Source organism: Hyaena hyaena, unplaced genomic scaffold, assembly GCF_003009895.1.
Source record: "Hyaena hyaena isolate Hyena2069 unplaced genomic scaffold, ASM300989v1 scaffold_130, whole genome shotgun sequence".
Taxonomy (NCBI): domain Eukaryota; kingdom Metazoa; phylum Chordata; class Mammalia; order Carnivora; family Hyaenidae; genus Hyaena; species Hyaena hyaena.
Genome location: NW_024080762.1, coordinates 1,521,487 through 1,537,106, shown reverse-complemented (window position 1 = coordinate 1,537,106; position 15,620 = coordinate 1,521,487). Strand labels below are relative to the sequence as shown.

The following is a 15,620-nucleotide window of genomic DNA, read 5'->3' as shown; positions in this document are numbered from 1 at the left end:
CGTTGGACCGCCGCCTCAGCCGCTGTCGCCGCCTCTGCCGGTGCCGCGGGTGCCTCCGCCGCCGCCTCTCACAGTCCTTGCGGTACTCTCAGCAGCCACCGCCAACCGCAGCTGCTTCCCTCGTCCGCTCAGGCCCGCGCGCCCCCGACCCCGCGCACGCGGCCCCGCCCCGCGCGACTCCTCGGCTGCAGACGAGCAGGCGCGCGCGCACTCACCTCCCACGCCCCCTACCGCCTGCCAGAGCCGGCCAGCCTGCCGGCCCTGCCCCCGCACGTGACGCCGCCGGAGAGAACGGCAGGCGCTTGCGCGGGCACGCCCCATTCGTCCGCCCCAGGCGGCCCCGCCCAAACTTTTCTTCCTCACCTTACGGCAGAGCTCGGAACCCTGCCTCAGAGTCTCACTGTAATAGAGGAATGTCGCAAGGATGGGGTAGAAAACTCTGGGTTTGCGACTGTAGCTCTCGCTTTCCGGCCAATACTGAGGTGCCTGAAGGCTGGTTGGGGTTGTGAGGCCCGAGGCAGGTAAGAAGCCGCCTCCCCACTTCGGTTGGTCTGGCGGTGCGTCCCGTCCCGGAGCCGCGTTGGGGCCCTAGCCGACTTAGCGTGGCCTTGCCCCCTCCCCAGTTCTGGCGCAGGATTCTCAGCGCCGCCCCTCTTAGCCCCCGCCCCTTCCCACACACACGCCCTCTCCTCTCGCGTTTCCCCGCCCCCGACCTCCCGTTTCCGAAGTCTCACTTTCCATTCATTCCTCGGACTTTTCACTGAGCGCTTTTTGGTGCTTTAGACTCTAGGAAGTTAGAAGCAAATGAAACAGTTTCGGCGCTCTGAAGTGCTGTGTTACATGGGAGACTTTGAGAGAATCCGCAGTGGTAATAAAGTAAAATTACAAGAGGGAAAAAAGAAACCCTCAGGGTCCCCTTTGAGCATAGAAGAGGGGCCCCTGATTGTATGGAAGGACTTGGGGAAACCTTTTCCAAGGTGACCTTGTGGCCACTGTTGTGTCAAAAGGCTAGGGAGCCTCTGGTCGCTAAAAATTTATGCGGGTCAGAGAAATAGGAGAGGAGACAAACAGACAGAATGACGGGCACCAAAGCCAATCATAGTATTTGGCTGTTAAGAGTAAAAAGAGGAATAGCATATAGCTTGTGGAAGCCATCGGTGTAGATTACCCTTTAAAAGAAGCATCATAGTAAAGATCGTGAGAGAGATGAGGGGCGGGAATGTGGGCCGCAAGAATGTTTTCTTTAAAGGTGGGAGACTTAGCCATACAAGTGGTCCAGTACCGTGGAACCCAGAAGTGGACAATTCATGGAGAAGGATGGCTGATTGATAGCTTCAGGAGCTCTAGTGGAACTCAACCTTGTATGCACGTTAGAATAACCTGAGAAGTTTAAAAAACAAAAATGCTGTTGCTCCAACCAAGACCGATTAAATAGACTGGGGTTAGGGCCCAGGCATCAGTTTGTTTTGTTTTTTTTAAAGCTCCTGAGGTGACTAATGCTGAGGGTTGAGAACCACCAAAGGAAAGGATGGGAAGTAAGGAGGGGCAGGAAGTTGATGGCGTTGGTTCAGTAACATTAAGATGAGAGTTATTTGATGACAGAGAGTGGGGATGGAATGAGAAGCTTAAGCAGAGTGCTGGAAGTTTTAGATAACCACTCTGGGAAATGGGAAAAAAGATGTCATTTTTGCCTTTCCCTTCAACACAGTTACATCCCTCAGTGAAGTCCACCTCAGTTAGGGCTCTCTTTTCTCTCCCTTTCCCTGCTAGCCAGCATTTATCAGCTCGGGATCCAGCCTTAGGGCTGAATCAAGGGTATCTTGATTTCTATCCCCCAAAAAAAGATCAGAGCTATGTCAATTGGAGATTCAAAGACTAACTTTACTCCCCTGGAGATTACTGCATACAGTGTCTTGCCAATTTAGAATCTGTCTTTTATTATTCATTTCATCAATCATTTAAGTTAAGAATGAGGTATAAAGATAGTTAGGATATAGCCCCATTAAGACCTCATAGTATTAGGGAAAACAAATCTTTAAAAAGAATAATTCACTTGGCAAGCAGAGAGGTCTGTATAAGGCAATGCCAAAGCCAGTGAGTGCACGGCTACCGTCTATTAACTAGGGCTAATTCAAAAACCTGTCTATCTGCCTCCAAATAAGAGACAGTTACTGTTGTCTGGTATGACTCGGGCTTGATATGGAGAGTAGGGTGGGGCAGAGACAAAAATGATAAATTGGGTGTGAATAGATTCTGAAGATCCTTGAATTCCATGCTAAAGTGTTCAGATAATCTACTATAAGCAATTAATAGGTATAAAAAACAAAAATAAAATAACCTTTTTTGCACCACGGGACTTCTTTAGCAGCCTGGCCTGTGAACCCTATCTCAGAATAATAGTTTTAAATGTATAAAATAAAATGCAAAGAAATAAAACCAATTTTATTGAAAGTTTTAAAAATATTAAAACAACTGTATGATGTAGGTTTATTTGTGCTTCTCTATGCATTAAATAACATCTGGCAGCAGGTCTAATTACGTAATTTCAAGACAGTGATGAGTATAAGTTATATTTTGAGATACCTATAGTAACTTCAATGTGATATGAAAATGTCATTTCTATTGGTGACAAAGCATAAGGAATGCTAATGCTACTGTGGATTAGTATATACTTATTGAAGAAAATGCTAAATTTCAGCTAGAGATTACTAAAAATCAAGAATGCATTTTTTTCCCCAGTCCAAGTTCATGGAACCCTAATTCTAGCCACATCCTGGCCTCTGATTTATAAAAAGCTGACTGTAATAGTTTTAAGCAAGAGTATGACAGATCACTTCTCTGTTTCAGAAAAGTACTAGAGTAGTGTTCATTTCCGAGCCTCTCTGTGGAAGTAAGGGAACTGGCTATTTTCTTCTCCTCTAATATGATAGGGGCAGCAACCAGTACTAATCCACAGTTGCCTAATAATTTGGGCCTGCAGGAGTACTAAGCTTGTGCCTATTTATGTAGGAGCAGTACTAGGAAATAAATTGGGAAAGATAGGCTGGGGCTCTTTTTGTGGAAATCATTGAATGCCAAGGTGTAATTGAACTTAATTTGGCAAATAATGGAGAGATGTTAATATTTTTGGAGTATTAGAGTTCTGTTTGAAAAATTAATCTAGCAGTAATGTGTAGGTTGGATTGTCAAAAGAGAAGATAGGAATGAAAAGACCGGACCAATAAATAAATAATTTTTAACTAAATTTTACTATAAAGTGATCTCTAACGGGTCTGCTGAGTTCCTTCGTTTCACCAGTGTGACTGACCAGTCTAAAGAAACAAATTGAACTTAATTACATACCTTTCTACGGAGATGAGCTCACCAATGTGGAGATCCATTAGCATTTTACTTGTCAAGAGGCTAGCCCATTCTTTTGTGTTCTAAGTGATAATGTTAGTACTTCTGATAGCCAGTGGCTGTACCAAATGTATAGGTTCCCAGGTGTTGATAAGACCTTTCTTAGTTAAATTTCATCTACACTTGTAAATCCTACATTTCTGACTTTTTAAGGTCAAGATTTCTCTCTCCTTGTCAATCCCTTAAACCTCTTGGATAAGTAAACTGCATTAGCAAACAAGAAGGAAGAAAATCCTCAACACCCAGATAACCTGTCTCTTTAGAAACTGATCTATACTTGGGGCGCCTGGATGGCTCAGTTGGTTGAGTGCCTGACTTCAACTCGGGTCATGATCTCACCATTCGTGAGTTCGAGCTCTGCATCGGGCTCTGTGCTGACAGCTCAGAGCCTGGAGCCTGCTCTGGATTCTGTCTCCCCCTCTCTCTCCTCCTCCCATGCTCATGCTCTGTCTCTCCCTGTTTCTCAATAACAAGTAAATGTTAAAACAAAAAAAAAAATTTTCTAAGAAACTGATCAAAACCAAACTATGCAAAATTTACTGCCCAAATTCCAGCTAGTTCCCAACTTATATGTGCTTTGTTAAACATATTCAAGAAATTAATTATGGGGTCCAAATATTACTAATCCAAATAGGGAGGATAAAGTTAACTCTCTGAACCAGATTCTCTGACAGACTACTTTCTTCAGCATGACTAGCCTGTATTGATCTTGTCCATCTAACTTTTGGAGAACATTTGGATAGTGATATGGTTTAACAAACTGAAAATCAACTTTATATAGAAGTTGAGGTTCATATGTCTGTCGCCTTTTTAGGGGAACAGGGAAACAGGTCTATCTGAAAGCAGAAAGAATATTTGAAACTTTTGAAGCTTTTTAAGAATTTTTATTACAAAAGATCTCAGAAATTTCCTTTCTCTGGCTTCTAATTAAATGGCTACCCTTTCCACACCTTTATCTGTTATGAAAGCACCAAAACACAGTCCTGATACTGAAAAAAAATTGTCTCATTTACAATTATTAGTTTCAAGCATCTAGATTACAGGTTTAAAAACTTGAGAACTTCCTTTCCTTATGGACAGTGAATAAATAAATACTCTTTCAGAGTAGAGTGGTATGTTCAAGTACTCCTTCAAAGCAATAGCTTGGGGATTTCTGGCCTTAGTTGGCTCTAATTTTCTCACTACTATTTGTTGTAGCAACTTGACACTTTACATTAGCAGCTAAAATAAATAGTTGCTGGAAATGTTTAGCCCTATTTAATAACATATAATTCAAATTTGGTCAAGTAACACAAATATTTGTGTTAACAGTTAAAGACAAATTTCTAAGACAGAAAATTCTCTATGTATAATTGGGTCCCTTCAGATCCTGCTTTCCTATCAGGACAATACAGTAAATTCATTATTTTTTCATTCATTCATTAAATATTTATTGAGCCCTGGGGCACCTTGGTGACTCAGTCAGTTAACCAAGCTGACTCTTGATTTCAGGTCAGGTCATGATCTCTTGGCCTCATGGGTTGTAGCCTCGAGTCAGGCTCTGCACTGGCTGTGTGGAGCCTGCTTGGGATTCTCTCTCTCTCTCTCTCTCTCTCTCTCTCTCTCTCTGTCTCCCTCTCTCCCTCCCCCTCTCTCTGCCCCTCCCCAACTTGCTGTGTCTCTGTCTCTCTTAAAATAAATATATAAAAAACTTGTGCCAAGCATGTTTTTGAAACTCATTAATTAGGAGTTTGTAATAACAATTTACCTCTTAACTATCTATGAAAAAAATAATTTACTAGGCTTTGAAATCTACAGGACAAATAAGATTAAAACGTGATGAGTTTTTCATACTCTTTCAAACTGTGTTTGCATATTGTTATTGTATGCTGAACACAGTGGTTATTTATGAAATCAGGCAGATTATAACTTCAGCTTGATCATACCTTACTAGCTTTAATTTGTTTATACATATAATAAAATAAAATTCTGTCCACTTCTTCATAAAATGTTATCTTGCTCAAACCTCTCATTAAACCTATTGGCCTCCCTACACACTGTCTTTACAACCCCAGATATTTCAAATTTTGCAATTGTATAAAGTCATTTCTCAGAAGATTTTAAGCAAAACACAGTTTAAGAAAAGGCTGGTATTTACATCAAGTTTATAGTAAGGAAAAAATTGTACAATTAGAAATGGAACCTTTGAGTTAGAAACAGGAGACTGAAAATAAAATTATTTTCATGGTCAATGACCTCTTAGCCATTGATACTATGCCTAGTAACAAAGCAGTAAATAGAGAACCTTGGTGCTAGAACAAATTCTAGAATATCATCTAGTTTATCTCCCTGGCCCAAGGCAGGACCAAATGGAATTTATACTTAAAATACTTAAAAGTTAAGTATTATGATAGTAGAGTTAACAAGCATCATCATCATACCGGTGGTTTTTTTCTACTTTGAGAGCTGAATTCCTCTATTTGTAAAATATTGATGTCAAGAGGAATAGTGTTCAGTTTGTAAATAATTTATAAAATTTAGAAATCTTTCTATTTATAACAATTTTGTATTTTAGGAGAAGTGTTTCAAAATGTATTTTACTTCTGTATTTTATTCAGGAAAAACATTTATTAAATATTCCCCAGTTTGTCAAGCACTAGAGAAACGGGGATGAGTAAAATATAATAATCTCTGCCCTCAAGAGGGATATATAAGTCTTGATAGTAATTTTTACATTCCACTTTTTACAGATCTTTAGGTTTAGGCTAGCATTAAAAGGAAACATTTAATAGGGGGAAATTGAAACCCCAAAAAAAAGTTTGAACTTCCTTCCTGAAAATATTTCTGCTTATGCTGCCATGAAAAGCACATTTGATCTTTGGATTTGATTCTTTTTGTAAAATTGCAAATGGAATCATACATTAGAAGTTGGACATAATCTAATTTTAGTAAACAGATTAATTTTATATCTTTGTGTTTGAAGATTTATAGAAGAGAGATTAGACTTTCTCTCTTTTGTTTTTTCTTATTTTCCAGAGGACAGAAGAGATCAGTGAGTTGAAGAAACAGACATATTTTAGGTCAGTTTAAGAGTGGGAGATGGTATATCTTTTGTTTCCTGAATGGAAATAACTGTATTTGTTGGTTATATACTCATTATAAAAAGAAAGGGGGGAAATATAAAGCAAACAGTATTAAAAGGTAGAAGGAAAAAAGTTATGAAGTATTAATAATTCTCTTTTTAAAACTATGTTTAAACTTGGCTATCATTCTTGATTATTTTTGTGTATATTTTTCTTGTATAAATTTTTATATAAACTTCCTTTTCATAGCATATCATATACATCTTTCCATGACAATAAATTTGTATCTACAACTTTATTTTTTAATGACTGAAAATATTTCATTGTATGAAAATCTATTACTTAAATAAGTCCTCTTTTGAACTTTCAGATTGTTTCAGTTTTTCTATTATAAATACTGCTGTGCTGAGCATCCTTCTTAAATTTTTGCACACATTCTTAATATTTCCCTTAGATTTCTGAAAGTGTAATACTTTCACGTAGACATTTCTTTTTAAAAAAAATTTTTTTTTAAGGTTTTTATTTATTTCTAGGAGAGAGAGAGACAGCGTGAGCAGGGGAGAGTCAGAGAGAGAGGGAGTCACAGACTTAAACAGGCTCCAGGCTCTGAGCTGGCAGTCAGCACAGAGCCCGACGCGGGGCCCGAACCCATGAACGGCGAGATCATGACCTAAGCGAAAGTCGGACGCTTAACCGACTAAGCCACCCAGGCGCCCCCACGTAGACATCTCTTAAGAATTAAAATATAATGGCAAATTATGCTTCAAAAAGCTTATATTTGTTTATACTCCTGTCAACAGTGAGAATGCCAATTTTCCCATGGTCTCTCCGCAATGCTAGTTATTATCAGTTTTCCTCATCTTTGCTAATTTGATAGGTGAAAAATAAAATCTTGCTTTAACTTGATTTCCTTTGATTACTAGCAAAGTGTTGAGTATCTTTTCATGCATTTATTGGCCAGTCGCGTAAGTGTATTTAGCTCCACTTTCCTCTATTATTTTTCTTTTCTTAATATTTAAATTTTACTCCACCTAAAATATGATTTGATATAAGGTATGAGGCTGAGATCTAACTTTTTTTTTATCAAATGATTAACATGTTGACTCACTGCCATTTATTAAATAACTCAGCAAGCATATCTCAAACTTCACTACATAGCCAATAAGGTATTAATAGATATTCTGTTAAAAAAAAAAAAAGTGTCTCACAGTCAAATGAGTTTGGGGGGAAAAATGAGACCAAGAAAAGTTACATTTCCTTATTACAAAACTTCTAGCCTCTAATATGATTGTGTGCATTATGAACCTTCAATAAAGAGTTTTAGGATGCAGCAATTCTCTAACCTATTTAACCATATGAACTTATTTTTTTCTTTCAAGAAATACCTATGGAATCTGTGGAACTGTGCTGTCTAAAATAGTAGCCAGTAGCCACATGTAGATATTTAAATTTAAGTTTAAATTAAAATTAAATATTCAGTGTCACAGTCTTACAAGCCACATTTCAAGTGCTCAATAGCCACATGTGGCAAGTGACTACGGTATCAGACATTGCCAGTAAGGAACATTTCCATAATCATCAAGAGTACTATTGAACAGCACTCCTTTAGAACATAGTTTGTTGAAACTGACGTCCAACCTAGTGGTTTTTTACTGAACCAGCAGCTTCCTTTACTTATATCAGCAGGTAATCAGATTGGCTTCTATTGAATTGTAAATTTTCCCTTTAAGGTAGTTTTTATTACCTTTTATGTAATTACCTTTTTTTTGAATAACAAATATTCTAGTAATATACATTCTAAGGATTTTACGATTAATATGAAAAAGTATCTTCCTTTTGCTAAAATTAAGACTTTGTTTAGGAATTATTCTATACTATGGATTCAGTTTAGCTTCAGTTAGCTGTAGAAGTGGGAGATGTCATAAACTGTTATTGCAGGGTATGTGTATACTGACAATATATTAACATCATTGCTCCACTCAGGTCGAGAGAACAGTTGTCTCTGGAGTTAGCATTCACCCTTCTTCTACCAAAGGTAAAGCACAGAGCACAGAGTCCTGCCCTAGCTAAATCTATCCTTGATGATTTTGTGGCCTTATGAAAAAGACAAATGTGTTTTATTTTCAAGAAATTTCTAAGGCCCATTATTACCAGTCCAAATACAGGGAGCAAGGAAGAAAACTCTTTTTGAGAGCCTGCTATATATGTTAGATGACATGCTGAGTGTTTTCTCTCATGTTTTTATTTCGTGTAATAATCCTGTGAGGCAGGTATTATTGTTATCTCATTTTAAAGATGAGGAAAATGAGGCCCAGAAAGAGAATAAATAACTTGCCCAGTTTCACATACCTAGGCAAGTGGCAAAGTCAGAGGCTGGACCCAAAGCCTCCTAGCCCCAAAACATAGAACTATAATATATTTTGTAGGACTTTACAAATAGAAGTATGAGGAGGTTATTGTCTTCCCAGTTCACTCTCCAGTCTTCTTTACCACCCACCAAGGCCAAGTACATAGACCTTATTATCATTAAGTAACAGAGAAGAAAAGACAAAACACAAAACCAAAGCAGAAAAGGGGATGTTACAGATAATGCAGACATCTTAAGAGGCCTTTTTTCTCTTTTTTCCCCTAATCTATATTTTCTGATTCTTTTTTGAAATGTGTCATTCATCTGACAAACATTTATTGTACCTCAGATGTGCCAAGCACAGTGCTCACTGTATAGAAAGGAAATATCCCTAGGATGATTCTAGATGGTTCTTGGTTCTTTTGCTGGATCCCTGTCTGTCTCCCTTATCCCTATTCTATTAGTAATGGGATTGTCTTCATCCTTTTGGTCACCCCAACTAATACCCACAGATGATTTCCTAATGATTCTCTTATCCGCTGTTCTCTGATCACTTATTTAGTCTCTGTCTACAATACCTTTCCTCCTTGCCTCCCCATTTCTACTACCATTTCCCCTAATTTAGGTCATTTCCTCCTACCTTTAGTTTCAGTAAAAATCTACTTGATCACTTCCACCAGTTGCTCTCCCTACCAAGTACTCCTATGTACTATGGCTGAATTATTAAACTTCCTAAAGCACCAGCCTTGCCATTAATGGATTCCCATTTCCTCCATTATAAATTCCAGACTCTTTCACCTGGACTTCAGTCTTTTACCATTTAGCTTCTAATAATCTTCCTCTGACCTTCGTCTGTACCCCTATTCCTAATTCATTCCAGCCAGACTGGACTAAGCCTCTAAAGGCACTTCCCTTGCCTCTCTTACCTTCTTAAAACCCTTTTCCATACATCTAACTCTATCTGCCTTTCAAGAGCTGGCTTTTATGCCACTTTTTTCTTGAATTCTTTCCTGATCTCAGGTCTCTTTCCCTTTCACCCTCTTAGCCAGGAGTGATTGTTCCCTCTTCTGAATTCCCTTCTGCCCCTTGTGGGTTTCTGATCTTGACTATAAGCCATTTATACATCTTGGTATCTCCCACAGCAGCTAATATTAGGTACTCAGTAGGTGTTTATTGAGTAAAAGAATTGTATATTCACTATGTGTTCATTATAACATAATAGGCTTAAGCTCAGCCAGGGTAGAAACTATGACAATTTCATTCCCATCCTGTATTTTCAACCCCTAGCAAAGAGAAAGCACTCAGTAAACATTTGTTAAATGAAATACATCACAGTTATCACTTATTGGGATATAAATTTCCTCGTGACACAGTAGATGTCTGGAAATACTACTTTATGTTATATTTTTTTAAATCTTAATTACCAATGCTTCTTCATTTTATATTGACAAATGCTCTAAGATAAAGGCCATGTATTAATATTCTCACTTTACAGAAGAGGATACTGAGGCTTAAAGAAATTAAGTAGTTTATTTATGATCATACGGCCAATGAGTAACAGAATTCAGTCTAAAATTCAAGTCTTCAGATGTGAATTTTAGAGTTTTTCCTGGCTAACAATGCTTTGGCCAAAGGTTAGTTTGGTTCCATTTGCTTTAGAATTGTTGGGGTTAAACTATTGCTACCATGCTGGATGGAATAGAACTAGATCCTGATTGACCCATTGTCTGTATGTTGGATGTTTTCAAAATCAAACAGAACACTAAAACTATTTTCTGGGGGTGCCTGGGTGGCTCAGTCGGTTAAACGTCTGACTTCGGCTCAGGTCATGATCTCACAGTTCATGGGTTCGAGCCCCACGTCGGGCTCTGAGCCTGGAGCCTGCCTCAGATTCTGTGTCTCCTTCTTCTCTCTCTGCCCCTCCTCCACTCGTGCTCGCTCGCTCTCTCTCTCTCAAAAATAAATAATAAACATTAAGAAAAAATTTTTAAAGGAGCCCTTAAAAAAAGACAAACTATTTTCTGAAAGAAATCTTGGCCACTTATGTCACTCCCTCCAAGGTGAGATGCCTGTCTTTTCAGACACTCTTCTCTTTGTAGGCTCCTGTCCCTGGTTGGGTTGGCTGTTAAGATGTAGGTCTGATTTCAGTATAGAGAGTAGGTCTCCAGGTATTTGCCAGGCAGTACAGTCTGGTTGGTACTCACCACTACTCATTGAGAGCAGGGGGAAGAGATTGAGGGAGACTTGCTTGATGCGCAAGCAGTCATTCCACTTTCCAGTCATTCCATCTTCATATTTACTCTTAAGTCAGATCAGCAGCAAACTGAGCTCCTAGCCTCCATAGACTTGTTTTTACTAGACTCCTGTTTATTCATTTGCCTTCAGACTGGCAAATTATAAGAGACTACTTCATCTCTCATAAGAATTATTCATTATGATATACCATGTCTTTTAGGAAAATTTCTTGGGGCACCTGGGTGGCTTGTCGGTTAAGCCTCTGACTTCAGCTCAGGTCATGATCTCACGGTTCATGGGTTTGAGCCCCCATCGGGCTCTGTGCTGACTGCCAGCTCGGAACCTGGAGCCTGCTTCGGATTCTGTGTCTCCCTCTCTCTGTGACCTTCCCCAGCTCTCTCTCTCTCTCAGAAACAAATAAAGCATTTAAAAAAAAAAAAAAAGGAAAATTTCTTGAAAGAAAACTGTCTAACCTTAATACAAAGAATGCTTTTACCTCTCCTGAGCAATTGCTTTGTTTTTACCTTGTGGACATTGTGAATGTTTAACTTAATACTCTCTGGTTAGCTGCCAAAAACCTTAGAGCCAAATTTGTGGCCCACCCATAGCAACTGTGCTCTATGCCTCGTTAAACTTTGTTCCAGGCTCCAGTTTATGTCTCTCCTGAAGTTATTCTCTTTTCTTAAGAAAATCTTAAGATTTAGGGCCACCTCATGGCTCAATCAGTTAAACATCCAACTTTGGCTCAGGTCATGATCTCATGGTTTGTAGCTTCGAGCCCCTCATCTGGCTCTGCGCTGACAGCTCAGAGCCTGGAGCCTGCTTTGGATTCTTTGTCTCCTTCTCTGCCCCTCCCCCACTTGCACTCTGCCTCTCTCTCAAAAATAATCATTAAAAAAATTTTTTTAAAGAAAAGAAAATCTTAAGATTTGTTCATGCCATCTTATTTTGTGTATGTATATATATATTTCTCATAAACGGCCTTATATTGTTTCTCAAATAGTTCAGATTATTATATACTATATGCACATAAAACCATCTTCGGTGCTTCTTAATTACCTCATTTACTTTAGGGTCTTTTTTTCTTGAGGGGTATATTTATTTTTTCTTATAGGTTTTTGCAGAGTTTTGATTACAGAAAAATGGCTGTGCCACAAAATTTTATTATTTTAGTAGTGTAATCAAATGGTAAAATACCCGGTCTAATGGCCAGAATTGATTTAATTGATTATTCTACCCCAGTCTTTCACAGAAATGATATTATTTTCTTATAATATGCTTTGTTTTATACTCTCACTCGGCATGTGACCGTTTATTGCTTTGTGATTTTTAGTGATGTTGTAATGCTGCCAGGTCAGTGCACAGCAGTTAACTCTCTCTGGCTCAAATATTATGTTACCTTCCACACTTATCAGACTTCTTGCCTTTGTTAGCACCTTACCTTTGGTGATCAGGGGCATATTAATCTTATCATATACTTTGTCTCTCTGTACTCTAAGTTAGTCATGCTTTTGTTTGGACAAGATAATATGAAGAGATGTTTGCTTCCAAACTTTACTTGCTTTCACTGGTGTGGAGCACTGTGTAGATTTTCTGATCATCTTACTAATACCATTGAGTTAATAATATAAATGTTATTGCTACAACATTTTATGTTCTTTTAATACCTTCAAGTAAAATTATTTGCCCTTTTTGGAACTCACTGAGGCACATAAGGAGATATATACCCTTTTTACAGACAACAAAAGCAAGGACAAAATCATTTAAATTTTGTGATAAAACTAGGGCTAGATCCAGGTCTCCTGATTCCTGTGCCTTACTACCTTTCAATGATAAAAATTTCTAACTTATAAATATTACATAGTCTTTATCTTACCCCTTGAGGTTAAAGCTGAGAAATGGATGAGAAGTACTAGATCACTCATGCTCACAGCTGGGCAGAATCAGGAATGTTTTTCATTTGTATTACTCTCATGGTTTTCTGTTCTTGAAATTGTAGTTCCTTTCATTTATTTTTTTTTAAGTTTATTTATTTATTTTTTGAGAGAGAGAGAAAGCACAAGCAGGGAAAGGGCAGACAGAGAAAGGGAGACACAGAATCCGAAGCAGGCTCCAGGCTCTGAGCTGTCAGCACAGAGCCCGACATGGGGCTGGAGCCACAAACTGTGAGATCATGACCTGCGCCGAAGTTGGACACTTAACCAGCTGAGCCATCCAGGCGCCCCGTAGTTCCTTTTAACTACAACTCTAATTACTGTCACTTTCCATTATGGAATGAGGAAGCAATATTTTTATCTTATCTCTTGAAAATGTTAAAATGGAAACTATTTCCCCTGTTAATAAGCAACATTTTTCTTTAGACTCTTTGAACAGTCACTTTAATGTAAAAATAATTTGCCATTGTTATTATGCATATTCACTAAAGGACCAAATATATGGTTAATGCGAGGAAGTTTGAAAAACATTTGTTATAATTTTAACCGATCTCTGCATTTAAAGAGGAAGATAAAAATTCATGCTTACTGTTTCAGCATGAAAATTTTCCAAAGTTTTCATTTTAACTAATTGTTAACATACAACCCAGAAGCTAGAATCTCTTGAATGTTTACTCTTAGCCAGCCAGGCATTATTGCCAAAAACTTTACAATTATATTTAATCTTAAAAAAAAAAAAACAACCTGTAAGAGTAGCTACCATTTTACAGCGAGGTATCATATTCAGCAGTAAATATTATCTTCTGCCTCTCCTTCAGCTACTGGAATTTCTGATCAGCCCTGGTCAGTACAAGATGGACCCTGTGGTCTTGAGTTACATGGACAGTCTACTGCGGCAATCAGACGTCTCGCTGTTGGATCCCCCAAGCTGGCTCAATGACCATATTATTGGATTTGCCTTTGAGTACTTTGCCAACAGTCAGTTTCATGACTGCTCTGACCATGTCTGCTTCATCAGCCCTGAAGTTACCCAGTTCATCAAGTGTACCAGCAACAAAGCAGAGATTGCCTTGTTCCTTGAACCCTTGGACCTCCCCAACAAGAGAGTTGTATTTTTAGCCATCAATGATAATTCCAATGAGGCAGCGGGGGGAACCCATTGGAGTTTGTTGGTTTATGTCCAAGATAAAAATAGCTTTTTTCATTATGATTCCCATAGCAGAAGCAACTCGATCCATGCAAAGCAGGTAGCAGAGAAACTGGAGGCTTTCTTAGGCAGAAAAGGAGACAGACTGGACTTTGTGGAAGAGAAAGCCCCTGCTCAACAGAACAGCTATGACTGTGGGATGTATGTGATATGTAACACGGAGGCCTTGTGTCAGAACTTCTTCAGGCAACAGCCAGAATCACTATTGCAGCTACTCACTCCTACATACATCACAAAGAAAAGAGGAGAATGGAAAGACCTCATTGCCAGACTTGCCAAAAATTAGCTATCCAAGAATATTTCCGGCTTTTGAAGTCTCCTCTTTCTGCTCATCCCCATTTATTGGATGGCTGTAATCTCAGTGCCTGAAGGAAGATGCCTCGTAGAGGGAAACTTAGTATTCTTATTTTTCTCTGGAAGAATGTCATCCTCTGCATTATCCACATGGAAAGTTTCATTTTAACCCTAACTTGAAAGCAATATGCTCTGTGAAAGTATCTTGAAGTTACCCATCAAAACCTTAAAACCACGCTGTCTTAACATTTACTAATTCCCTTTTTGTCTCCCTTATTCCTATTGCTTATTCAAAGGAAACACAGTGATGTTTAAAGAAACCAGGTATATGTCATATCCAGAGAAATGCGAGAACATTACAGAAGAACCAAAAGCTTATTGCACAGTCCTACATATTTAAAGAGATCAACTGGCTAAAAGCAGGTCAAGATCTAACCTAATTCAAGATTATTATGAGAATCAGTTATGCAGTTCTGTGATATCTCTTCCATTCACCATGCAGAGGCTTTCCAGGCTGTCTTTGTAACCTTTGCAGATATTTGATAAAGATGATGTTAGCTTATCTTCCCCCACTGGATTCCTGGAATGCTTTAAGAAAGGGGGAATCTTTAATTTCATTAAAATAAATGGCTGTTGAACCTTTTAGTTTGCTCAGTGAATGGGTTGACTTGCTACTCTGCATTGATAACAGCTTTTCTTCACCTTCTCTGTTAGCCATGCACACACTCCTTCCTTTTATATCCAAAGTTCTGTGGTTTTAAAACTCATAGCTGATAACTTCCCACGGTTGCCTGTTGTTTGTAATAAATATTGCTATTTTCTAATAATCATAGTTTTTCCTTTCCTCTCTATCCATTATCTGGCAGAATTGTTTTCAGCTATACCATGGTGATTTCGGGACTATTATTGTATCTGAAACTTGCAAACTAAAAGTTGGCTTATTTTTTGCGATTATAAAGCAGAAAAAGTGACCTTTCTCAACCCTGTCACTTATTCAAAATGCAGACGATGTAATTTTTAAGATATGGAACTAAGAATAAAAAGAAATTCTATCCCTCCTAAATCATTGATGTTTTTTTCTGAGTTGTTTCAAATAATTAAAAACCAGATAATGTGTGGGTACACACATTAATTCTATTCCT

The 15,620-nt window shown here is 38.4% G+C and overlaps 1 protein-coding gene across 2 annotated transcripts; it reads left to right on the top strand.

Moving 5' to 3' along the window:
• The first annotated feature begins 352 nt into the window (after window positions 1-352).
• Window positions 353-15,121, top strand: SENP8 (SUMO peptidase family member, NEDD8 specific). 2 transcript variants are annotated; one of them, XM_039237825.1, is made up of 3 exons: window positions 353-521; window positions 8,445-8,496; window positions 13,796-15,121. In XM_039237825.1, the coding sequence occupies exon 3, from the start codon at window positions 13,832-13,834 to the stop codon at window positions 14,468-14,470; it is 639 nt and encodes a 212-aa protein (XP_039093756.1). In that variant the 5' UTR covers window positions 353-521; window positions 8,445-8,496; window positions 13,796-13,831; the 3' UTR covers window positions 14,471-15,121. The 2 variants fall into 2 exon arrangements, with proteins under 2 accessions (XP_039093756.1, XP_039093755.1); XM_039237824.1 differs by lacking the exon at window positions 8,445-8,496 and having other exon boundaries at window positions 434-521.
• Window positions 15,122-15,620: the final 499 nt, after the last annotated feature.